Source organism: Olea europaea, unplaced genomic scaffold (assembly GCF_002742605.1).
Source record: "Olea europaea var. sylvestris unplaced genomic scaffold, O_europaea_v1 scaffold1269, whole genome shotgun sequence".
In the NCBI taxonomy this organism is placed as follows: Eukaryota; Viridiplantae; Streptophyta; class Magnoliopsida; order Lamiales; family Oleaceae; genus Olea; species Olea europaea.
Window position 1 is genome coordinate 100,202 of NW_019230142.1, and position 26,573 is coordinate 126,774.

The 26,573-nt window shown below is 32.5% G+C and overlaps 5 protein-coding genes across 8 annotated transcripts; all 5 read right to left on the minus strand.

Moving 5' to 3' along the window:
• Positions 1 to 3,295: 3,295 nt before the first annotated feature.
• LOC111374641 (SHUGOSHIN 2-like) lies at positions 3,296 to 7,140 on the minus strand. Its single transcript, XM_022997347.1, has 9 exons — positions 6,553 to 7,140; positions 6,414 to 6,451; positions 6,107 to 6,215; positions 5,979 to 6,002; positions 5,804 to 5,872; positions 5,187 to 5,225; positions 5,011 to 5,113; positions 4,792 to 4,852; positions 3,296 to 3,719 (listed from the first exon to the last, which is right to left on the minus strand). The coding sequence occupies exons 1-9, from the start codon at positions 6,715 to 6,717 to the stop codon at positions 3,452 to 3,454; spliced, it is 876 nt and encodes a 291-aa protein (XP_022853115.1). The 5' UTR covers positions 6,718 to 7,140; the 3' UTR covers positions 3,296 to 3,451.
• A 2,218-nt stretch (positions 7,141 to 9,358) lies between these two features.
• On the minus strand, positions 9,359 to 16,050 carry LOC111374642. 4 transcript variants are annotated; one of them, XM_022997349.1, is made up of 13 exons: positions 15,873 to 16,050; positions 14,262 to 14,433; positions 14,116 to 14,178; positions 13,913 to 14,015; positions 13,631 to 13,735; positions 13,481 to 13,551; positions 13,244 to 13,373; positions 11,611 to 11,683; positions 11,211 to 11,402; positions 10,559 to 10,679; positions 10,030 to 10,254; positions 9,828 to 9,884; positions 9,359 to 9,645 (listed from the first exon to the last, which is right to left on the minus strand). In XM_022997349.1, the coding sequence occupies exons 1-12, from the start codon at positions 15,947 to 15,949 to the stop codon at positions 9,837 to 9,839; spliced, it is 1,380 nt and encodes a 459-aa protein (XP_022853117.1). In that variant the 5' UTR covers positions 15,950 to 16,050; the 3' UTR covers positions 9,359 to 9,645; positions 9,828 to 9,836. The 4 variants fall into 4 exon arrangements, with proteins under 4 accessions (XP_022853117.1, XP_022853118.1, XP_022853119.1 ...); XM_022997350.1 differs by adding an exon at positions 15,019 to 15,178 and having other exon boundaries at positions 9,371 to 9,884; positions 15,873 to 16,015; XM_022997351.1 differs by adding an exon at positions 15,019 to 15,154 and having other exon boundaries at positions 9,371 to 9,884; positions 15,873 to 15,955.
• Positions 16,051 to 20,688: 4,638 nt separating this feature from the next.
• LOC111374627 (probable xyloglucan endotransglucosylase/hydrolase protein 32) lies at positions 20,689 to 22,602 on the minus strand. The gene is made up of 4 exons (XM_022997329.1): positions 22,404 to 22,602; positions 22,147 to 22,247; positions 21,770 to 21,987; positions 20,689 to 21,253 (listed from the first exon to the last, which is right to left on the minus strand). Exons 1-4 carry the CDS (start codon positions 22,600 to 22,602, stop codon positions 20,893 to 20,895), a joined length of 879 nt encoding a protein of 292 aa, XP_022853097.1. The 3' UTR covers positions 20,689 to 20,892.
• Positions 22,603 to 23,736: 1,134 nt separating this feature from the next.
• On the minus strand, positions 23,737 to 24,620 carry LOC111374628 (probable xyloglucan endotransglucosylase/hydrolase protein 32). The gene is made up of 3 exons (XM_022997330.1): positions 24,401 to 24,620; positions 24,144 to 24,244; positions 23,737 to 23,984 (listed from the first exon to the last, which is right to left on the minus strand). Exons 1-3 carry the CDS (start codon positions 24,597 to 24,599, stop codon positions 23,763 to 23,765), a joined length of 522 nt encoding a protein of 173 aa, XP_022853098.1. The 5' UTR covers positions 24,600 to 24,620; the 3' UTR covers positions 23,737 to 23,762.
• Positions 24,621 to 25,478: 858 nt separating this feature from the next.
• LOC111374629 (probable xyloglucan endotransglucosylase/hydrolase protein 32) lies at positions 25,479 to 26,341 on the minus strand. The gene is made up of 3 exons (XM_022997331.1): positions 26,143 to 26,341; positions 25,886 to 25,986; positions 25,479 to 25,726 (listed from the first exon to the last, which is right to left on the minus strand). Exons 1-3 carry the CDS (start codon positions 26,339 to 26,341, stop codon positions 25,505 to 25,507), a joined length of 522 nt encoding a protein of 173 aa, XP_022853099.1. The 3' UTR covers positions 25,479 to 25,504.
• Between the last annotated feature and the right edge of the window lie 232 nt (positions 26,342 to 26,573).

Here is a 26,573-nt window from a genome sequence, read left to right on the forward strand (position 1 = left end):
TTTTGGCTTTTTACGCACATGCAGTGTGAATGTGTCTATATATGAACTTTAGGTTAAATTCATCAACAATCACCCAATTTTATGCTTATTGTCATCATAGTCACCTAATTTAATTTTATTTCATCATGGTCCCAAAATTTATACTTGGTGTCACAATAGCCACCCAATTTGATTTTATTTCATCATAGCCACCAATATCATATAACGTTTCACTGTTGCCATCTAATTTCATATAACATTTCACCATGATCGCCCAAATTTCTTTTCATCACTTTCGCTAATTTTAAAAGAAATAAAACGATAATTTTGTATTATATATATATAAAATAATTTTAACTAAATAAAAGTTTTTTGTTTAAAAAATGTTTATTTTAAAATAAGTTTTTATTTTTCTAAGTAACTTTTTTAAATAAGTTTTATTTTATTTTAAAAATATTTTTTTTCAAATAAGTTTTTATTTTATTTTATTTTTCTAGTAACTTTTTTAAAAATAAGTTTTTATTTTATTATGTAACTTTTTTGTAAAAATAAGCTTTTACTTTATTTTTTAAGTGGCACTTTTTTAAATAAGTTTTTATTTTATTTTGTTTTTTAAAATAAGTTTCTATTTTAATTTTAAGAAATTTACCGTTTTACCCCTTTTAAAATAAGTGGAGGTAAAAAAATAAAAATAAAAAAGTTGGACAACCATAGTGATATGTTATATGAAATTGAGTGGTCATAGTGAAATAATATCAAATTAGATGACATTGTGACACTAAGTATAAAGTTGGTAGCCATGGTGAAATAAAATCAAATTAAGTAACTATGGTGACACCAAGTATTAAGTTAGTTGGCCATTAATGGATTTATCCCATGAACTTTAGGGTCTGCTTGGAAGTTTTGGGGATTTGACATTTTGTAAATGAACTCTACTACTTGTACAAATAGTTTGATAGACGAAGCATTGCACTCATGTATCTAGAAAATTCAAATCCATACCATCATTCCATCTATACAAATTTTCTGTACAAGTAGAATAACTGTTTTTAAATAATATATATATTGATCTCAAAAAATAAGTCAACAAAATTTCGATCACGTCTCCATCACGTGGGCATCACTTGCACACTGAACATCTCTTTAGAAGGCAACGACCGTCGATTGAAAAAAAAAAGGGGTCCAACAATCGTTAGCACTCTAACAATCAAGTCAATGACTGGAAGAAAGATAATATGAGTGCAAGAGATGAAAGAGAAGATTTTGACCAGAGTTACAATAAACATACTTTGAAATGAAATGGATTATATATATATATATATATATATATAAAATAGAAAATGATGAAAATGGAGCGATAAAAAATTCCTTCTGGCTCCAATTCAAAGTACTCCATTCAAGGCCCAAAACAAGGTTACTTGATTAAATATATTAATCCAATTGAATAGCCGATGCTACGTTGGCATGCATAGGACTCCCTTTGTCACACATATGATACATAATTTATGAGTGCAACAATATGCTTGAAGAACAAAATTTAATATTAAACTATTTGTACGTACAAAGTGTACACATTGATTAACATCTCTCTATATGTCAAAAATCTGATAGTTGATTGGAAAATGTGTTGTCAAGATTAATGTACCAAAATTTGCCAACTCACATGGGTGTAGATCATTGTGTCAACTTTTTATATACGTATAGCATCATCCTAATCTTTATTGGTCTACTTATCCTTCTTTCTAAAGAACTCCTGGGTATCAGTTTGGCTTGATCATTATATAGGGGGACTTTGAGATCATGTCAACTTGGACAGGGTAATATTGACAATCATTTACTTGGAAATGATCGATTAAAATTGAATTCTCTAATATGTAGACTAGACAATTAAGACTTAATTTTCATTTTCAATTATACATTACCATTTATCCATTAACCATTTCTATATAAATTCAACCGTTTATAAGTACTTTTTAAATGGATATTAAGTATAGTTTTTTGGACTACAGATTTAGATTATATATTAACCAATATTACTAATTTGGAGTAGAAAACTATCACGTAAGATTAAATTGTAATTTTATATATATATATATATATATATATATAGCTCATCTTTTGAGATGAAAAAAATGTTCAGCATATACTAATTTGGAGCTTTAACAACTGAAGCAAATGAAAACAAATTTATAATGGATAAAATACGTTAGAAAATAGTTTGGAAAATTGGAATAAATTCAACAATCTATAAGTAGCAAGTAGCTTAAAAGGAAGAGATAAATTGTTTTAATGGTAACTTATATCTATATTTTCGATTGCTCACTAAAATTTAAAATATCGAGTTTTGGCCACTTAATTTTGACAAAATATTGTACGTTACTCATTGACATAACTTTCGTCTCAAACTTCTAATGGAATTGATGATGTGGCTGATGAAATACACGCGTGGCATCCTGTCACATCATTAAACTTTGAAATAGTCGAATTTTGATTACTAAATTTTGAAAAATGTCTTCTATTGCTCTTTAAACTTTGAGATGGTTGAATTTTGGCCACTAAACTTTGATATAGTTGAACTTAGGTTACTTAGCTTTAAAAAACATCTTCTATTATTCATTATAAATTTGGATTTAATTAAGCCTCTATTTATCTCCATTTAAAACAAAACTTTTTAATTTTCATACTCATTTTAACACCAAATTTATACAATAAAATATTTTACATGTAATTAAAAATCGTTTTCCAACTTTTTAACCACACATTCTCCCAAAAAAAAAATCATTATTTAAAACTCTCTCTTTTTTGACAAAATAATGGCCATTAAACAGAGGCTAAAATTCAAATTTAATATAACTCTAACAATAAAATATATTGTGTATTGTATTGTAGTTAGTAGTCACTTTCTTTCTCACAATAACATGTATAAGAACTTGGAAAGAATAAATTAAATACAATTTATTCAATGTTTATCTCCCTGCCAAGAGCATCAAATGCTGCATAACTCGCTTGCGTCGTGCTGCCCTCTGTCCCATTTTTCTGGTCTCCCAATCATCGTTATGCTGCCCTCTGTCACCTTCAGTATTTGAACGAAGTTTTGGCACCACCAGTTCAGTATAAAGTTCACTACTATCATTCATATTTGTAAAATAAAATTTGTTAAGAACTTTTTGATTGGTTTGGTAATAATCGTTCATTATATATATGTTATCCACAGAACACAAGATTCATGTAGTTGAGTCGTTGCTCGAATTTAAGGCTTTGTTTGGCACAAACTTTTCCAAATTCATTTTTCTCAAAAATCATTTTCAACCGCACATTCTCCAAAAAATACCACAAATTTTCCACACTTTTCAACCACAAATACTCCAAATAATGTCATAAAGATACAGTTATACAATAAACAAAACACAAAAGGTCATGCAGCATCATAACATGCTATCTAATCATGAGTTCTCGACAAATTTGACAGTGATCATTGTGTTCTCCTCATTTTGATGTTAATAGGTCTTTCTTTGTAGGATTCAACCTTCTCGACTGCACTTCGTAATGGTCGTCCAATGGAAGTTCTACGTGGTTCTTGAGCTTCAGATGAAGGTGGTGAATAGGATCCATCTTCACGTGCAGAATTATTCAATGGTCCGGCCACTGGAAATGTGTCATAATCAATCTCGAACAAGTTCTCTGCCGGTTCCTGGTGTTGTATTCTGTAAGTAGCAGCAGATTGTCTTCTCAAACAAAGCCTAGAAAACGATAAAAAGCTTAGTAATAGAAACAGCAGTAGCCAGTAGTGGGAACAGAATAAACTTTGATTTATCATTAGGATGATGCAGCAATAGCAAGTACAATTGATGTTATTGAGATGATTATCTCATCAGCATATCAAAATTGTATAAACAAAATCTTCTGTCATGTATCCTCCATTAATGTAAATTCAGATGCTATTTTTAGATTATAGAAATAAAATCTCGTGTACTGAAAACATATAAATGCCAGTGGGGGAAATTCAAAAACTTCAAATATCCTTGTACATAAAATTCAGACACAAAATCCAATTTTGTAATATTTACTCTGGCATCTTCAAGAGGCTCCATATTTTAAAATACTATATTCTATCATTTGAAGGGCATCTATAAATTTAAAAAGTTAAAATTTTGAAATACTCGAACAAGATCTTTATATTAACACTTAATTTACGACTCCCAATTTTTTTTTTTTTTTTTTTTTATCTTTTATTTTAACTTGCATTTCTTTAGATTATTTTATCATTTTCTTTCATTGAAAATTGAAACATTTTGAATGTATTTAATTATAGATAATGAGTTTGGCTCTTCAAATTTAGAGAGTCAAACCCACTCTAAATTAAAATTTTAATTTAAAGAATCTTTTGAAACATGATTATAAAGGTCGAATCTTTAAAATAGATAGCATCTCATATTTAAAAGGTCTATTGAAAATTCTCTAACGATGATTTTATTTTATAAGCAGTTATTATTTTTTTCTTTTTTGGAGTTTTCTACAAGAATCTTTTTTTGTACATTAGTTTAATTTGATGCTAGATTTAATGGTCGATCTTTAGCAACCACAATAGGCTTCCATCCTTCCCTCTTTCTAATATGCTCTAGAGAAGCATCACTCTTATGCAAAAGAACCTCTTTAGGTCATTTCTATTGGTAGGAAATCCAAAGTTTTAAATTATTTCGACACCACAATTCAATTGTACGTCCGTTATGTCTAAGACAGTGTTGCAGAAGGAAAATTCGGGCTCAATCACAACTGAAAGATGACTTGTAGTGCAGTTAAGTAAATACAAACCTTTTGGTTTTCATTACTTCTTTCTCTACAACTTGTTGAGATGATGTTGACTGGCCAGACGCTGCAATTAACCATAAATTCTACTTAGTTAACAGCTGGAATCATTAGCCGATTATAACACTATAAAAAGAACTATCAAATCCAAACCCCCTTTTTTCAAAGAGACGAGGATCGGACGATAACCAACTAAAAGTAGCTGCACTGAAATCTAGCATATACATCGGCTTCTTGAGGCACGTCGTCTCCTGCTTCCATTTCCCTGTTTGCTATCCTCATTAGTTCCAGCCTCCATATCGAACATTTCATGCTCCTTAGTCTCCAACTATATAATACAGATAGTTAGCAACAAATGCGATCATTTGACCTCCGAAACCACTAGAGCTCAACAAACACACCTGTAATCCATTCTTTTCAGCATTCACTTCTTCTGGTCCCTGCAAATATCAGTACAAAAACTCCAACTCGATATCAATATTATTCAAGTGTTATAATTTTAGCAAACATTCTGCAATACTGGACTCTGATGCCGAAAACAAATTGGATATTGACACCATTATTAGATGTGTGTACGCAGGGGAGATCTCATTGCCCGGGTATGAACACCCCACATAAGTAAGAATTTTTCAGCAAGTGAAAAAGTTCTCCACAATGCTATTGAGGAAGGAGCTCAGATTAACATTACTACTTTACATTGAAGCTTCAAAACTGCTCCATAACACATTTCAAAACCGTATTTGCAACGCTCAACCTCAACAAGAACAAAATAACATATGTTTCCATGTACACGTCTCGACATATTTGAAATAAGGTAATAATGAATTTCAGTTTATGAAAAGTCCTCGATAATGCTAATGAGGGAAGAAACTCGACTTAAACATTACTATTAACGTTGAGACACTTTGCTAAGTTTTCATTCAGAAAAAGAGAAAGCACAAACAAAAACAGTTCTGAAAGCACACCAACGTTATAATAAGCACACCAACGTTATAATATAGAACTGATTTGAGTTTACCTTAAGTTCTAGACTCTTTGCTTTAAGAAGAGCGTCCTTACATACAAGTTCATGTTGCAGTGTTTTCAACTGCAATTAAATCAGTAAGTTATAAAAACAAGAGAAACCGCATGCGTAAAGCCAGGTCCAATCTACAAATAAGATACAACTCTCGAATTCTGAGCGTCAAGCTTACCCTTTCTTTACTCAAATTAAGTTCCTGCATAGATAACAAGAAAAATGATTACCATAAAAAAACCAGTCAAATTTATCCTACAAAACATTTTACATCCGTGTAGTTGGGCAAAAACGAAAAGCATTTACCGCTGACATATGACTATTTGATTGTGCGAGATTCCAGTTCTGCAACTGCATCTTCTGTACACTCTCTCTCAAATTTTGAATCTCTATTCCACTTAGTTCTATGATTTTACTGTTGATAAAATTTAGAAAGAAAAAAAAAATTCTGAGAAACTTAGGGGCAGTGTGGATTAGATACTACGGGATTAAATAAGAAAAGGAGCTAATATTTTATACATTATTCCCCTGTCCAACTTGTTCAAATACTGCATACAAAATATAAAATTCAAGGTAACACACAGACACAGTAAGAGATTAAAGAAAAAAGTACTTTTTGTCTTGAATAAGTTTCACCAATCCGACGTTTTCCTGTTTCAAAAATCCATAAATCACACAAAATAATTGTGAAAGAAAAAGTTAAATCAAAAGGTAATAGAGATGATGTATACAGAAAACGCAGAACAAATTACCTTAACTAGTTGGTCAATGTAATCTTTGCCAGAAGCAGATTCTGAGGGCAACTTCTCCACAATCGCAGGAGACTTGGGATTTGGCAAAGAATTAGTAATATCTGAAAGCCTCCTTCTCACCATGTTTCCAAAAGAGGATCTTTTCGCCATTTTATCCCCTTTCATAATCCTCCTTCAAGATCCCTTTCGAAAAATAACCTCAAAATTCAAGATACCCAAGTGGAATTTCCTAGAAATGAACACTAAATTCAGACCCAAAATTATCCTGAAGTGAAATTACACCAAAGGGACAAATGGATGTTCTACAAAATGGGTTTATGTGTCTGACACTAATTACAGAAAAAAATTAACGAAAATAAACTATGGCCTTCTAGTCTTCGAAATGTATGATGAGAAACATATAATTGGAATCAAAAGTATCATAACATATATAAAATAGTAACTGAAGATGGAAATCGCCGTTGTTAAGGGAGGGAATCGTGGCGGATTGAGAAAGATGGAAATCAAAAAAAGCTAAAGTAAAAGCAAAAGGTAAAGATTTGTGGTTCGGAGTTTATAACGGCCTTCCGAAGCAAAGTGATTGAATGTTGTCGAGGGTTTCCGAGGCAGAGCCGCAGCCGAACCTCCTTATTTCAAATAGCGTGGGAGGGATTATTTGGATTCTTTTCAAAAATAATAAAATAGGATAATGCTACACATCATTAATGGTAATCATGATCCATAATACCTTAATTCATTATCGACAATGAATCAAGGGTAATATCTAGATTAGTGATGTCGACAATGAATAAGGATTCACTGTCACCTAAACTGTTAACTTCATAAATTAGTCATGCATCAAAATAAATTTGAACAAGATTTGTGTGTTATAAAAGTAAAGTTTATTCCAAAATTTGAAATTGAAATTGAAATTGAAAATGAAAAAAAAAAGGGGGGGGGGGAACAACCCAAAAGAAAAATAAAAGTAAAGTTTATTAAAAATTTAAAAATAAAAATAAAAAAAAAAAAAAAAAAAAAAAGGGAAAAGAAAAAGTTAGCAGGATTGGATTAGGTGTCAAGCATAGTGTTATGTCATCCTTAGAAAAATAGCTCATGAGAAATTGAAGTCTATGAAATTATATTGAAAGGACAAAATCATGGAACTAAAGATTGTGAATTGAATGGAATTTTTATGAGGTTGTAAATATTAAGGAGTAATTATGCAAAACTTCCAAAAATGAAGTGAAATAACATAAAAACCTGTTCAGAAAATCAAACCCACGTACACATGGGTAAAGAGTATGTCTGGTTGCACTAATGCTATGTTTAATAGCCCAAAATTTTGCATGGAAAGTGAAAAACAAATTCCATTTCCCACTTTTGGCTTATTTGATAGCCAAATTTTTTCAGGCAATTCATTTCCCAAATTTCCCTCACACGCTCACGATTTCCAGGTTTTTAGGGAATTCATTTTTCCATAGGGTAGATGGTTTTATGTTTTTCACCCTTTTTTTTTCTTTTTTTATTTTTGGCAATGAGAACAAATTCTAAGAACAATTGTAAAAGAGAATATCATTTAAATTGACAATTTTCATATAAAACAAAACAAAACGAACACCAAAATATAGATTTTTTTTTTTTTTGTGCAATGAAAACAAATTTTAAGAACAGTTGTAAAAGTGAATATCTTTTAAATTGACAATTTCTATGAAAAACAAAATCAAATGAACACCAAAATACACTTTTATTTCAACATTTTTAGGTGAAAAATTATACTAATCAAACACTATTAATTAACAATTTTCAATAAAACAATTTTTAGGCAATTCAATTCTCTAAAATTCATTTTCTTTCCATCCAAATTCCATCTTTGCAATTAAATGGACTCTAAATCACTTTATCAAAACGTAAAAAAAAAAAAAAAAAATTTAGTAAAAATGTAACTTAGAAAATTTTGCTTGACAAAATAATTAACTTAGAAGTTATTTTCACTTAGGGCCCGTTTGATTGCAAATGTGGAATTTGGATGAAAACAAAACGAATTCCAGGGAATTGAATTGATGGGAAATTGTAAATTATTTTATTTGATTGGTATAATTTTTCACGTAAAAAATGTTTAAATTAAAGTATTTTTTAATGTCTGTTTCACTTTGTTTTAATGAAGATTGTCAATTAAAGAAATATAATTTACTAGTATTGGGAATGAAATTTGTTTGCCAAAATCCCAAAAAAAAAAATAATAAAATAAAAATAAACATATATTTTTCGGTGTTCGTTTGACTTTATTTTACACAAAAATTGTCAATTAAAAGAAAATATTTTTTTACAATAATTCTTAGAATTTGTTTCCATTGCTAACACCCAAAAAAAAAAAATTTTGAAAACCTGGAATTCACTTTCCCCCCATATAGGTGAGAAAACCAATTCCTTGAAATGAAGGGAAATAGGCATGTGTGGCTTGTATGGAAAGTGAATTCCAAGGAAATGTTTTGCCATCAAACACTAGAATTTGGAAAATATGGAAATTAATTTCCACCTTCTAGGGAATTAATGGGCAATCAAACGGTGTCGTAGGATATATCTGATTACATTTATTTTCCATAGAAAATAACAAATTTCCATCCAAATTTCCACTTTGGGTGTTTGATTGTTATTTTTTTCCATTAAAAATATTTTTCAACTTTTAAAAATAAATCTAATTTTCCTTGTTTTTAAGAAAAATATTTTCTTTGGAGAAAAGTGGTTTTTGTTTTCCTTAAAACAAAGAAAATATTTTATTTTTCTAGGTGATATTTTCCATGTCAATCAAACACGCTCTCACTATTAGTCAAGCGAAACGTGATGCAATCGTAATAGCACCGTCGAATCCTAACGGTACAACTTTGGGACAAAAGCAGTCAAACTCAACAGATCTATTTTTAACACAGCCCATCATTATACATTACAATTTTGCTGTACTAAAATAAGCACTTCCATTGACAAAATAATCAGTAGTGGAAGAGGTGCGGCAAAGCATTCTGGCTTCTTGATTATAGGTCAAACCACTGCTCAAATGGCTAAAACTCGCAACAGAAACTGCTTCGGCTCTGTGAACACTGATGAAAATGACTGGAACTATCATGCCAAATGTCAATGATTTAAGTTAGATAACACGTCTTTTCCTGTGGTAGATACGCTTTATCATGTCAAAATAGATATTTTGGTAACATTTTTGAATTCAAACTCTTCTGTCTTCATGTGGGTTTTGAGCAAACTTTGTGAAGCAAATATAGATTGCCAAGTGCTTGAATAGTAACCTAAATCAGTCACTTGTTGGCCATGCCTTGAAGAAGATATGAAGCTTTACTACGGACCTGCACGGTTTTAAGAATTTTGTAACATAATTCTTGGGTTTTGCTCGTTTTTGGTATTAAATTATAATGTTGGATATATGTGCGTGGCGAGTGTGCCAAATGGCAAGGGGTCAGGGGCAAATGTGATGGTGCATTTGTTGCTCACCTTTGAAGCATAAGACCTCAAATCAGTGATGGCTATTCCGCAAGAGCAGTTCCGAAGACAACTTCTCCACATCTCATGTATCTTTGCATTATCTTTTAACGTGGGATCAAATAGCAGCCAGTTCTCTGCCAGACCCAAGTATATGTACATCTTCGAAAGATCACAATTCTTGTCCTTCACATTAATTGAGATTAGCATTCTCAGGATATCCTCTGCATCACATTCCTACAAATAAGGAACAAGACTCTAAATTTTATGTTATAGTTTATATAATAATGTAAAACAAAGTACAAGTTCACATTCAGTTGTAGCATGATGTAAAAGTAAGACTAATTAATTAAAGTTACAATAACCAAGCTCAATCCCTTTTAGGGTTTGCATAAGATTAAAAGTGGTTGCCGATCAAAAAAAAAAAAAGAAAGAAGTGTTAATTAAACAATATATCACTCCAAACCTTTAAATTTCTTTTCAATCCTAAAAGAAATTATATATGCATGAATTTAGAGACGATGAGGTGTTCAACTGTCACCTTCTCATTCAAGCATCTTATTAGAAATTGTTTTGCCACTGCACTTCGCAGGTGTTTGCTTCGTCCATTGCTTCCTGATATACTCTCAACCGTTCTCAAGCAATTGATATCCCCAGGCAATCTTCATCAGTAACAGCACATTTTTAGCAAAGAGCAGGAAAGGAAAAGATCAAATATCAAAATACAAATAGGGCTGGATTTGACACCCAAGAAACACTTAAACGTGAAATGCATATCTTATATAATCAAGAAACCATATAGAAGTATCCAATAAATCAATTTTACTTTCAACATTGGAGGTGATCGATTTCTCTCAATCACATCCAACATTTTATTATCAAGGACTCGAGTGTTTCAACTAGTTCTGAACCCTATCTCACGATTATCAAATAAATTAAGCTTCGTTGATCATTTAATCCAGTCAGTAATAGTATTAAATGAGCTTCATTTGCGACTCAATGTAACTTCCTCTGTAAATGCCACTTCCATTAATTTTCTTCTCCAAAAAAAAAAAAAAAAAAGGAAAAAAAAAAAAGGAAAAATAAAAACATCAGGCATGTATCAAACACATATTTGACAATTAAATCAATGTGCAGTAGAAAGAAGAGTAGACATAAAGATTAATCATTAAAGAGGAGTGTCAGAGGGAAACCTGCAACAAAGCGATTTTGCGACTCTCTCACAACTGTCATGCCATTCCTCATCTTTGAAGAAACTTATAACTGAATACATACATGCATGCAAAATCATACTAAGGCCCAAAAGTTGTCGATCTAGGAAGAGACTAATGATCACCCCAAGAAAATCTTCTGCTTCCAAAGTCGAGAAAATTACATGCATATTCCTGCAAACCATATATAAGTGAAAGTTGTCCACCAGAGTGTTTAACATTAGAGCTTATCTCATGCACTAGTGCAAAACTACTTCGTCTTCAAGAATTTGTATATCACAAATTTACACTTCTAAGTTATAACCAAAGGAAAAAATAAAATTTGTATTCATGAAGACAAAAACACATACAACTTGTAGACACAGAAAACTACTGTTCATACCTAACTTGGCAACAGGCAGCAACATATTTTATCCAACATCTTATATTTTGAGGTGGTCCTGCTGTATCCGAATCTAAGACAGTGTAAATGGATGTGAGGAACTGACCAATCATGAATAAATTCATATAATGCACGCAATTGTGATGTGGCATATCTAAAATAAATAGAACGAATAGTCACATGAAAACTATCATACTAGAAAATAATACAACAAAAAAGCCTTGTTTCTCATAAATTTGGGATTGGTTACATGATTCTCTTTCACCACTTGTTCAAATCATTCCTAAATCTACTCAAATACTTGAAGATTCAAACAACCAGGTCCTTAGCAATGCCATATTCATTTTGGTCTACCCCTCCCTCTTCCAACTTGTGAAGCACAATCAATCAATGTGATGGATCTCAATATCGCACACTTTCCTCCAGCACAATCAATACCTTCACCTACGCAGGACCTTTTACCTACGCCATGATTGTGTCTATATAACACAAGCAATTTGGAGAAGTCACTTAGTTCAGATAGCTCCTTTTAAGTATAAGTCTGTTGCACTGAAGCGAACATTGCATAAAAATGGAGAAACCACTTGAACAGTTGAGTAAGTACTGGCCCAACTCAAAGCAACAATATCGAGAGGACTAAAACACACGTCACCTAGAAGGACTTATTGGGTCAGGGAGAGAGTATACACGCTCCCTTTCCTCCACTCGCCAAAGGGGAAAGGGGAGAACACAAAGATACATATCATACTAAAATGATTTTTCCCTTTCCAAAACTTAAAAGAAAAGGGACTACTAGTAATTGCTAAGATAAAATAGTTGCTGGAGAAAATTTGATTTTGTGTTCATATCATGATTTAACATTCTGAGCATATAGATGAAATTCAAATAAAAAACTGGCTCGGTGAAAAGTTCAATAATAAAGACTCATATAAACCTCTTCTGCCACACCAAACATTCCTAGAGACGAGAAGAAATCTCCCACGTTCTGCCTCTTCTATGAAGTTCTATCTTTCAAACATCCATTCTAGTGTACCACCCTTAAGTGACAAGAATCGTCATCGTATTCATTAATCAAGAATAAAGGTCTGTTTCTTTCCCATTTTCCTACTTCCTTTGTCTCCTTCACATAGCAAAAGATATAAAGCAGAGTTAAACAGATAATGAACAGAAGGCAGAGGTAAATATGACCTTATTAACAATTAAAACGAAAAAATACTACAGGATACCAGGCCTTCTAAAATAATTGTTGCAAGTGAAGATAAACAAAACAAATATAGACCCAACCGTAACTTAGTTGAATGGGTTAGAAAATGGAAATATAGACCAAAATTAATACGGTACATTGTAGTTGCTAGATAAATCTAGCAATGTACCAAACGGAATGGGGAAGAAGGTTTCATATAGCTTCAAATTTATAGGAAATAAGGTCTGGTTTGTTCATGCTGTTTTATCCTAGGCCGAACCACAAATATGTTGTGAATTTCTCAGTTCTGCAATTCCAAATTTATAGACAACCAACTAATAGAAGACGGAGAAAGTAATTTCAAGTAGTGTCATCTGTGTTCCTTAGAAATGCATTATTTTATTACTATGAATGCACCATTATTATGGGGTTTAAACATGAGATGCTTACCAGCATGGATCATATCTATATCAGAAGAAAGTTTAGATGGTGAGTCCAAAAGATAACCATATATGCCAAGAGCTCTTTTCAGATCTGAATAGCTAGGTAACCAGTCAATTTTGATGCCTGATGAATTGGCCTGTTTAAGCATTAAAAGTAAACAAAACTTCAAAAAATAGAAAGAAATTAGAAGTTACATTCTCATACACTGATAGACTGCTCTGAATGGAACAAGGATAAACCAACCTCAGGTGAGAGAATGGAGCACCAAAACTCACAGGCAGCTTTCCTCAACCATTCCTTTGATGAATATAACACTAGCAAGGCACAAGAAAAGAGCTTAACATAATGTGACATAAGCATTTTGTAAATAACTGACAGTGGTATTGCACTCACTCAAATTAAATATCCAAGTTGAGATGGATTTTTCAACTCGGCCTTGTGTAAAGATCAGCTTCAAGAGCCAACCATCCACCAACAACCCTTCAAGAAAAGGTTCTCCTACCACAGTCCAAATATCAAAATAATTTTCTCTATAACAAAATACTGGCCGTCTTGCATTTTTTAGAAGTCCAAAGTCCGACTCAAGTTACATATCAAAAAATGATAGACAACTCCCAAAAGTAGTAAAAGGAACCAATTTATGGAAACAACTAAACAAGAGTAATAAGTAGAAACCTTTCTCAATAGTAAGTTCAACCAATGAATTGAGCTTGTTGTTCACGATAGACTGCAAAATAAAACTTCTTGGCTCTGGATATTCCAAAGCTGGAAATATTTTCTGCAAGTTATAAATAGGAGAAAGATAAATTGCAACTAATCATACAATGCAAACTAAGACTGCCAAGGTACAATATGTGCCAATCAATAGCAAGTGGAACCTGATCTCCAAAGACTTGAATGCCCCACAAGGGCATTTCATCGTCGTCGTTTATTTGATCCATCTAGGAAACACATACAGCGTTAGAACTTACTTTACATAAAATCCTTAAACAAAAAATAGAAAATAGTTAAATGAAAATTATGCCTCTTTTTGGCATTTATCAACACATTTCGACAGTTCTTTTTCTCTAGCATCCTCATCCTCCTCTGAATCAGAAGTATTTTTTATCTTTTGTCGTTTAGATTTTCTCTCATTGATCCTCTTTTGCTCCTTCTCATGATCCTCCAATAGATCATCCAAACCTATAACTTTCTTCCTGTAAAATAAATTAAATTAAACAGAACAAAAGTCACTATAACAGATCATTGTCTATAGATAAAATCTATACATGCGTAGAAAGTAAATCATTTAAAATGATGCAGATGTTCCCAAACTGAAACCTTCTAGGAGAAATAACATATATAAAAGCCAAGATGAGGGATGGCACAAGGGGTAGATCGCATTATGAAAAACAGGAAAAAAAATCAGCAGAACAAAACATCTAGTTCTCTGCATCAAGTGATACAAATTCCTACTGTAATTCTAAACAGTTGAAAGTTAGATCACATTATGAAAAACAGGAAAAAAATCAGCAGAAGAAAACATCCATTCCTCTGCATTAAGTGATACAAATCTCTACAGTAATTCTAAACAGTTCAACAGGAGTATAATGACACTTCTCACCCCATGACAAATCTTGATTATATAAAAATATGTAATCATTTCCTTCTTGTTCAACTATAATTTGACGTGGTTATCTATCATCAATGAATTCTTATGATTTAGGAAAAACAATGGAAAGTAAGATGAATTTCTTGATCACTTTATTCAATTTTTCATCAACATATAATGTGTTTGTCACCTCAGTTTATCCAATTGATAAGATGGCTAGTGTAATCTTGTGCAACCCCAGGGATAAGTCAGAAGAGCTCCTCAGAGGAGTGTGCCATGGGAGAGGTCAAATGGATCGATCAATTCATCTATTCCTTTCCCATTATCTTCACAAATTGAACTGATCAGCGCTGGAATTGTATGATGAGTAAATCAAAGCAAACACGGGAAGAAAACAACTATTCCCAGTGTGAACATCTATGCATAAACTTCCCAATAATAAGAGTTATGATAAATGGGTATGCATATGCATCTTATGGTTAACAAGTGGCACACTCTTGTACCAAATTTTTCTATATCTAATGATCGTTGAAAATAGTTAGAAGAAACCTCTTCAATCCCCCAAAACTTTTATACTTTTCTAGTAAAATATCATTAACATTCTTCATCACTATTACATATCATAAGCAAGTTGTCGAAATCTAGTAACAGGGATAATAAACTTATTTATTAACAGGAAAAACCAATAAAAATGATAAATAATACACTCCATGGTGAGTCTTGAACTTGAGCTTTTAGGTCTCGACTCTTTAGCTTCATTCTTTTTCTTCAGCAGAATAAGGCCTCGTTGGCCAGGAACTAGGATTTTTAACACATAACAATTCGTGCATTTTGACAATTTCATAAACGCTGAAGAAATTTTCAACACTACCACAATCTATTATATTATATTCAATATTTTAAATTTTCAATAATAAGGGGAAAAAGGGTTTTTGTTAGCGATTTAAAATTTTAAAAAAAAAAAAAAAAGGACGGAGAACACTAAAACTACAAGAACCCAAAATTTGAAATTTAACAAATCTGTAAAAGGAAAAGAGGGCTTACTTTTTCTTGGGGACAGAAGGAGAAATACGAATGGGCTCTTCAAATTCGAAATCCAGTGGATCATATGCATCGGTCATCTCTTTAACCCTCTGAACACGCGTATACACAGCGAGAGAGAGAGAGAGAATTTGGCGCTTAGAATTTCCCGAGTTAAAAGGAAGCGCTTAATACGGTGGAAATTTGCCATGAGTAACTATTTATTGGATCATTTATCTTTGATTTTATCTAATTGGGCTTGTATTAGTGGGCTAGCCCAAGCCCGATTGTTATTTTACTCTATATGGGGTTGTATGGTTATGTTTTGCAGGTGTGGAACATTGAATTGATCGTGGTTGTTGCCCGTTTTCTCCCCTCTTCTTCTGTGTTTTGCGTTTCTCCCCTCTATGGTAAGCTTCTTCTCCTGCTTACTCTTTTTCTCGGTTCTTCCTCTCCTCTTTTTCTACTTTTAATCTTCTCTCCAATTCTCTGTCTCTTCTTCCTCAGTTAAACTATTTTTTTCTTTTGTAATTGTTACTTTACTTGTAGTCCACGGTATTGCAAGAAAATCATCAATTAAGGGAATGAATGTGTTGATTTTGGTTTGCGATTAACTGGTTCTTGTCAGTAATTTAGTTTATGTTCCTCAATTTGGGTGATTGCAATTTATATTCAGAATCTTGTGTTTTTATTGTTAGTTATTTCAAATTGTGTTATTTACCCCCTATTTGTTTCCCATTTTTTCTCCATTAAAATGAAAAATGTGGCAGTTATCAATCACATCAGGCCACCAAATTTAAATTTCTATTTCTTATGTGGAGCCCATGACGATTATATTTCTCATTCTAATTTTTACAAAAATGAGGAACAAACGCCCCCTTAATTTGGATAATTACAATATCTTGGGTTTATAGCTGCTGGTTATTTGGTTGAGTTTGGTTGGAAATTAATTGGTTTTGGTTAAAGTTGGGCTCCAAGCATAACAAGTGGTATCAGAGCAGCAACGTGATTTGGGAGTGGCATTTAAAACAAACGACCAAATACTACAGGGTGTTTGTACTAGCCTGGACCGGATGGAACAAATGATGGGAGAAATGAAGGCTACACAGGAGTCTATGGTGTTAATGTTAGCTCAATTATCTGGGAGCGAGGCTAATTGCAAAGAAAAACAAATAGAAGTATATGGGTGACCATCTCAAACCAGTAGGTATATCCTTGGAAGATATGAAATTCATCCTTGATTTTCTAGAGAAAATCGAGAGGCTAAAATGCATTTTTCATATTTTGGGGGAGAAGGACCTAGGAAATGGCTAAGGGAAGCCAGAAAATACTTCCAACTCCATCACATTTCGGATGAACTGAGGCTAGGAATGGTTAAGAAGTACTTGGAAGGGAGGGCTTACATATAGTTATATGGATTCATTGCAAACCATCCTAGGGCGGATTGGGGTATGTTCTCTGAAGAGTTGTGTAAGAGGTTTGCTAAAAATATAGGGGAAGAAGTGTGTATTGAGGGGAACACTGGAATTGTGGTCGCTCATAATGAAAAAGTAGAGAGTGAAGAAAAATTAGTAGTTCGAGATCATAGATTTCATGTAGGAGATATCGCTTGGGGTAAGATTAGGAGATATGGTCAAGACAAATTCATAATTTATTGAATGCTTTTGCTGAAGGTAGAAATGAAGTCAAAATTGCAAGGACATGAATACATGTGGCATATGATAACAATTTAATTAGTATTCTTGGGATAGCAGATACACTGAAAGGATAAGTTGCTGTGGTAGTAGAGGGCCTTGTGAAAATTGGTGGGAATCCTATTATGGTTACCGATGATAATTGGAGAACTTCTCAGGCTATTGATGAGGAAGTTGGCAGTACATATGGTAGGGCAGAAGTGATACCTACTGGAAAAGTTGATGTTATTTTGTCATTCCAAATAAGTGGTAAAATTGTTGGAAAAGGGGAATTTAATGCCACACTGATTCAACCTGGTGATGTATTTAAAGTAACTCTCGATTTAAAGATACTTATAGATGAATACGCAGTTCGGGATCCGATCAAGGAAGATGAAAATAGACCCCCTATAGACGAAGAGAAAAATTTTGAGAAAGAACCAAAGCCAGTGATGAAGATGCCATATATGAGTCTAAAGATGAGAACAATGAGACATATGTCATCTTGAACTACTTGCTTAACTCAAGGATGGTGAAGAGAATGAGGAAGCTGCTAACAACCTACAAAGAAGGCATCCCGACTTTGAACCTTGAGGACAAGGTTAATTTAAGGGGAATGGATGTCATGGGTAACTATTTATTAGACCATTTATCTTTGATTTTATCTAATTGGGCTTGTATTAATGGGCTAGCCCAAGCCCGGTTGTTATTTTACTCTATATAGGATTGTATGGTTATGTTTTGGAGGTGTGGAACATTGAATTGATCGTGGCTGCTGCCCGTTTTCTCCCCTCTTCTTCTGTGTTCTTCCCTCTTCTTCTATGTTCTGCGTTTCCCCCCTCTGTGGTAAGTTTCTTCTCCTGTTTATTCTTCTTCTCGGTTCTTCCTCTCCTCTTATTCTACTTTAATCTTCTCTCCAATTCTCTGTCTCTTCTTCCTCAGCTAAACCATTTTTTTCTTTTGTAATTGTTACTATACTTTTAATCCACTGCATTGTAAGACAATCATCAATTAAGGGAATGAATGTGTTGATTTTGGTTGGCGATTAACTGGTTCTTGTTAGTAATTCAGTTTATGTTCCTCAATTTGGGTGATTGCGATTTATATTCAGAATCTTGTGTTTTTATTGTTAGTTATTTCAGATTGTGTTCTTTATTTTGGATAATTACAATATCTTGGGTTTATACCTGCTGGTTATTTGGTTGAACTTGGTTGGAAATTAATTGGTTTTGGTTGAAGTTGGGCTCCAACCATAACAAGTTTGTACGTTATCGTTCTGGATTGTGGTTTTGGATCGATGGGGTGTTTGGTGGGGATTTTAAGCCAATTAAAATCAATTTTTTATCATTATTTTACTCTTCAGTCATCATTTTGAATTATTCTCTCAAACCTAAGACTCATTTTTATCTCTAAAGGTCAAAAAATTAATTATCAAAATCTGCATCAAGCACCCTCTGAATAATGTTATTCGTAATTGCTTGCCGTGGTAGTCGTCTAATGTGATATTTGACATGACGATTTGTAATTTGATGTATTAAAGTGATATTTTTTCTTATCACATGTATCAAATTATTAATCGTCACATGCGTACCACATCGGACGACTATGATAATGAGTAAGTACAAATAACATTATTAGTTTGGATTGCTGTGTTGGGGTTTTGTGATGAGTTTTAGAATGGAGGAGCTAAATTACACAAATACTAATGCGTTTAATTGCTAATATTTTTTCATGAAAAATGTGTTTTCCCACCCCCCCCAAAAGAAAGATTGATCCGAGTGCCCAATTATTAAAATCGAAATAATAGGGATGGTTTGTGTAACGGAGGCAACCGATAGGGATTTTTTATGCCAATTACCTATATTTCATAAAATGATTTAACGGAACCTGGCAGAAAGGACCAACTATACAAGAAATGTTTGAAATGAGGTTGTAAGTGCCAAATTTGAAATGATAGAAACTGTTTATGCAATGAGCGTAAGTGATACGATTTTTTTTCTGATTACCTTATAACAACTAAAAAACTTAATTAACTACTAATCCTAATAAATTAGTTACTCTAATTAATGATTTATCCTGATTAATAATTAACATCTAGATAATAATAAAATTTAAAAGTTCTAATCAGAATTGAATTTTAATTTATTGTCCCTATTCGGTAGGGATTAAAATAAGTTTTTTAGTAAATTTGGATAGAAGTGGATAAATATGTGATTTAAAAGTCGTGAATCGCATGAAATATATGGTTAAATTTAATTGTTGACTTTAAGTTGAATTAAAATAATAATTTTAATGTCCACTAAATAGGGCTAATAAAATAAATACTAACTAAACAAATAATTAAAACTCAATTTTTATACCCTAGAAAGCATGACACAGTGAAAAAGTGGAATGTTTTAAAAAAGAATTGTGTTACTTGTACATTGAAAATGTACAACTTATTGACAATTAACGAGATGTAAAAATTCGTGCTGTTGATTTTTATAAGTGTTATTGAAATCAATGACAAAAATATTGACTATTTCACACACTATCAACTAAATTGTACCTATAGCCAAACCGTTTAAAAAGGAAGAAACGTAAACATTTAGTGCATGTTTGGTAGCAAAATTTTACCCTAAAAATCAATTTTTTGATCGTTATATCATATTTCAGTCGTCATTTTTTATTTCTTATTTTACATGCGAGATCCACTTTTCTCTCTAACGATAAAAAAAAAATCAATTATAAAAAAAAAATAATCTTTTTGGATTCAATTGATTAATTAATTTGAACATTGGCTGCAAGTTTATTACGTACCATCGACACGCTTCCATTTTTTTTTTAGAAAGCTTTATCATTAATTTACGTGAAATCAACTTTTCTCTAAAATTTCTTCCAACTAAATAAAATTTCTCTTTAGAAATTATCCAAATAAGTCGAAAAATTCAATTTTTTTTCCTTTTTTTCAAAAATCTTGTCAAACAAGCTCTATTGCGTATATGCATATTATTAATGTTGAAAACAAATATAAATAACTGTGCTTAGTAGTAAAGCAATTCCGATGTCCAAGTTTGCCCTTTTCATTTATAAAAATAATCCACATTCCAAGTCTTTAATTAAGATATATGATTAAATTCAAGACGAAAAAATTAATTAAAATATATAAATCCGTGTGACGTTTAAAATTTATGATAAACTACTTCAACAATTATAGGACTGAGAAAGTACTGCTTTTCTTTTATTACAACACACACACACACACACACTCAAACAAACCCATATTGGGTTTTGACAAGACAATCAGGCTTGGACGCTTCAACCCAAATTAGTATCCATTTTGGAAAATGGGTCCATCTCAAGCCACTTACAAAACCCTATTGGGCCCAATCCTAACACTCAGGTGTGAGTCTATGGTCTCTCTTTGAATCCTGGCAATAGTCATAAACCTTGTAATTTCTCTGCACCCACCCCATGGCGTCGTACTGCTGGTGGCTCAGCCCACTAGAGCCGTACGGTGAACCAGTTGTCGGATGACACGAGGTTGCACTATTGGCTTTACAACCAGCTATCTTAAAATTATTGTACTTTCCAATAAACGGTTGATATCGATAATTAGCTTTGTGTTTTCCATTCTCAGTAGCCCAGGACGAGGCATCCCATATCGATCCGTAAACCCACATAGGCCTTAATGGGAATGTGGCATCACTCTTCCTTGGATACCTTCTAATTGGCACATCATCCACAAAAAATCTGCACATCACATCATAGGAAAATTAAAAATTATGGGGCTAATTTAGCTTTTTTGTCTCCTTTTCTTCACTTTCTACCAAAATTCATCTAGACATTTTATGAATTATTATAAGATATTAACTCAATATTGGCCCACCAATCAGTGTTGTGCAACAATTTTTTTTCCACTCTTGTTTATGAAACATGTACCTAGGGATATGAGCTAGGCTAGACCTATTTAGTCTTCACAACTATGCATGCATCTCTCGAAATACAAATAAAGATATTCATTATTATTAGTCCTTCGATTCATCATCCAATATACTAAATGCATTACAATTCAAATGAACAATGAATTATAAGGTCACTTCTGACAATAATTAATAATGATGATGAATAACATTACTTCTCCAAACACTTTCTGGTTGCATTGCATACACAAACGTACATGCATGACATAAAATAAATTTTCTTACATATTAGAAAAAAGAAGAAATAATGCTATCCTATAGTCTAAATTAAATTCCATGTACTTACATGATCTCACTAGGGTTCCAGAGTATGGCATAGTTATGGAAATCTCTTGTAGGGTCGAACCAAAGGCGAAATTTCATCTCTCTACCTATAATTTTTCCATCTCCACTTCCTCTGATATACACATTTGTTTGCAAAATATAAGGTTTATTCTGTGTTGTTCCAAGGAATTCAATGTCGATTTCATCATGGTTTCCTGGATGATCTTCACTATTTGAAAGCTGCCATATATTGTCAAACAGAAAAACTTAAAATGCCTAAAAACTACTGCATACAGTATGACAATATGGTACATAAAATACTCTATGGTACTAAATAAATGAAAGAAAATTAAGTTAAAATCTTGTCAGTTTTACTGTCGATCCCTATCGTGTTCTTACATAGAAAGAGGTTATGACTCCGGCAGTATAACCGGGATGGAGCTTGATCGCGGCTCCAAAATAACCAGATGAATAGGGACTAAGCGATTTGAAACCACTTCCTGTAACGAAAAAAAATTCAGCAGGAAGGATAAACATAAGAGTAAAAAAGCCCAACCCATGCCACCAAGCACTTAAAATATAATGCTGCACCAAAACAAGAAAAAACATAACGAGACATGTACATGAATACATTATAAATAGTGAGTGTCACGTACCTGAGTTTCTGTCAAGCCAAAGAGTGAGTGTTCCCTGGTCTATATGTTGATGCTGAGGACCCCAAAGGTTCCTAAATCCTTGGTTGAACCCTATTGAGCCAATTCTTGAACTGGGGTAGTAGCCAGGAGAAGGTGGACCCTGTGCATAATTACTTGAAGGGAACAAGATTATTATAAGTAGAGGTACAAAGAGAGCCATGACAAATGAGCGTTGGTAGAGTACCTATATGGGTTTTTATGCGTATAAATAGCAAGAGTTCAAGGGTCCCACACAAAGAAATAATAATGAGGTTGATGGGGATGCACCGATTCACTCAAGAAATTATATGAAATATTTGTGATAGATTTGATTTACCCACAAAAAAATGTATATTTCCTTTTTATTTAACCACTATTTGGTTCAGATTAAAAAATTAATTAAAATTTAAGTCAAAATCAATAATTAAATTTTAGTCACATTTTATGGACTCACAATTTTTATCTAAATCTATTAAAAAGTTGATATATATATATTTTTATCTTATTAAACAAGGACTTACGAGATAGCTTGCGGTTTAGAGTTGCTTAATCTGTAAAGGCAGGCAAATACATGGAAATTCATCTAGTAATTCGAAGAGGATAAATATATATGTACAAACTATGGTTAACAAAATCTTTCACTCCCTCTCACATAATGTGTGGACCCTGCATTTATTTAAAAAATGGCGACTTGTTGTCCCCACCCTTATTGTGAGTAGTAAGTAAATGATTGTGTAAAAAAAGTTTGTACATGTAGCATTGTCCATTCGAAGATATGTTTAGTATGCTTGAGTTGTACAAGATTATACCAACTTGTCACAAAATCAAATTTGATAGTGCTTTAAGATCTAGTCCTTGTTTGGTGGGGATTAAAATTAGTTTTGTAGTAAATTTTGATAAAAATTGATGAAATGTGTGGTTGAAAAGTTGTGAGTCACATAAAATGTGTGGTTAAAATTAGTTGCTAACTTTAATTTAGAATAAAATTCAAATTTTAATTTGTACCAAACTGGGCCAAAGACGAGAGATATCTTCATTGAATTAAAATTTCAAATCAAATTGACATAAGGAAAATTACTTCACAAGGAAATATAATATTATAGCTTTTTTTTTTTTTTTTTCATCCAATATATTAAATGCATTACAATTCAAATGAACAATGAATTATAAGGTCACTTCTGACAATAATTAATAATGATGATGAATAACATTACTTCTCCAAACACTTTCTGGTTGCATTGCATACACAAACGTGCATGCATGACATAAAATAAATTTTCTTACATATTAGAAAAAAGAAGAAATAATGCTATCCTATAGTCTAAATTAAATTCCATGTACTTACATGATCTCACTAGGGTTCCAGAGTATGGCATAGTTATGGAAATCTCTTGTAGGGTCGAACCAAAGGCGAAATTTCATCTCTCTACCTATAATTTTTCCATCTCCACTTCCTCTGATATACACATTTGTTTGCAAAATATAAGGTTTATTCTGTGTTGTTCCAAGGAATTCAATGTCGATTTCATCATGGTTTCCTGGATGATCTTCACTATTTGAAAGCTGCCATATATTGTCAAACAGAAAAACTTAAAATGCCTAAAAACTACTGCATACAGTATGACAATATGGTACATAAAATACTCTATGGTACTAAATAAATGAAAGAAAATTAAGTTAAAATCTTGTCAGTTTTACTGTCGATCCCTATCGTGTTCTTACATAGAAAGAGGTTATGACTCCGGCAGTATAACCGGGATGGAGCTTGATCGCGGCTCCAAAATAACCAGATGAATAGGGACTAAGCGATTTGAAACCACTTCCTGTAACGAAAAAAAATTCAGCAGGAAGGATAAACATAAGAGTAAAAAAGCCCAACCCATGCCACCAAGCACTTAAAATATAATGCTGCACCAAAACAAGAAAAAACATAACGAGACATGTACATGAATACATTATAAATAGTGAGTGTCACGTACCTGAGTTTCTGTCAAGCCAAAGAGTGAGTGTTCCCTGGTCTATATGTTGATGCTGAGGACCCCAAAGGTTCCTAAATCCTTGGTTGAACCCTATTGAGCCAATTCTTGAACTGGGGTAGTAGCCAGGAGAAGGTGGACCCTGTGCATAATTACTTGAAGGGAGCCAGAATATTATAAGTAGAGGTACAAAGAGGGCCATGACACATGAGAGTTGGTAGAGTGGCCTATATGGGTTTTTATGTGTATAAATAGCAAGAGTTCAAGGGTCCCACACAAAGAAATAATAGTGAGGTTGATGGGGATGCACCGATGCACTCAAGAAATTATATGAAATATTTGTGATAGATTTGATTTACTCACAAAAAATTATAAATTTCCTTTTTATTTAACCACTATTTGGTTCAGAAAAAAAAATTGATTAAAATTTAAGTCAAAATCAATAATTAAATTTTAGTCACACATTTTATGGACTCGCAATTTTTTGATCACGTATTCTATCAATTTTTATCTAATCTATTAAAAAGTTGATTTTTTTTTTAATATCTATATTAAACAAGGACTTATGAGATTGCTTGCGGTTTAGAGTTGCCTAATCTGGAAAGGTAGGCAGATACATGGAAATTCATCAAGTAATTAGAAGATATGTTTAGTATAGTGCTTCAAGATCTAGTCCTTGTTTGATGGGGATTAAAATCAGTTTTATAGTAAATTTTGAGAAAAATTGATGAAATATATGGTTGAAAAGTTGTGAATTCCATAAAATGTGTGATTAAAATTAGTTACTAACTTTGATTTAGATTTAAATTCAAATTTTAATTTGTCTCAAACTGGGGCAGAGAGTAGAGATATCTTCATTGAATTAAAATTTCAAATCAAATTGCCACAAGGAAAATTACTTCACAAGGAAATAAAATATCATAGTTTTTTTTTTTTTTTTTTTTTTTTTTATAATTAATAATGATGATGAATAACATTACTTCTCCAAACACTTTCTGGTTGCATTGCATACACAAACGTGCATGCATGACATAAAATAAATTTTCTTACATATTAGAAAAAAGAAGAAATAATGCTATCCTATAGTCTAAATTAAATTCCATGTACTTACATGATCTCACTAGGGTTCCAGAGTATGGCATAGTTATGGAAATCTCTTGTAGGGTCGAACCAAAGGCGAAATTTCATCTCTCTACCTATAATTTTTCCATCTCCACTTCCTCTGATATACACATTTGTTTGCAAAATATAAGGTTTATTCTGTGTTGTTCCAAGGAATTCAATGTCGATTTCATCATGGTTTCCTGGATGATCTTCACTATTTGAAAGCTGCCATATATTGTCAAACAGAAAAACTTAAAATGCCTAAAAACTACTGCATACAGTATGACAATATGGTACATAAAATACTCTATGGTACTAAATAAATGAAAGAAAATTAAGTTAAAATCTTGTCAGTTTTACTGTCGATCCCTATCGTGTTCTTACATAGAAAGAGGTTATGACTCCGGCAGTATAACCGGGATGGAGCTTGATCGCGGCTCCAAAATAACCAGATGAATAGGGACTAAGCGATTTGAAACCACTTCCTGTAACGAAAAAAAATTCAGCAGGAAGGATAAACATAAGAGTAAAAAAGCCCAACCCATGCCACCAAGCACTTAAAATATAATGCTGCACCAAAACAAGAAAAAACATAACGAGACATGTACATGAATACATTATAAATAGTGAGTGTCACGTACCTGAGTTTCTGTCAAGCCAAAGAGTGAGTGTTCCCTGGTCTATATGTTGATGCTGAGGACCCCAAAGGTTCCTAAATCCTTGGTTGAACCCTATTGAGCCAATTCTTGAACTGGGGTAGTAGCCAGGAGAAGGTGGACCCTGTGCATAATTACTTGAAGGGAACAAGATTATTATAAGTAGAGGTACAAAGAGAGCCATGACAAATGAGCGTTGGTAGAGTACCTATATGGGTTTTTATGCGTATAAATAGCAAGAGTTCAAGGGTCCCACACAAAGAAATAATAATGAGGTTGATGGGGATGCACCGATTCACTCAAGAAATTATATGAAATATTTGTGATAGATTTGATTTACCCACAAAAAAATGTATATTTCCTTTTTATTTAACCACTATTTGGTTCAGATTAAAAAATTAATTAAAATTTAAGTC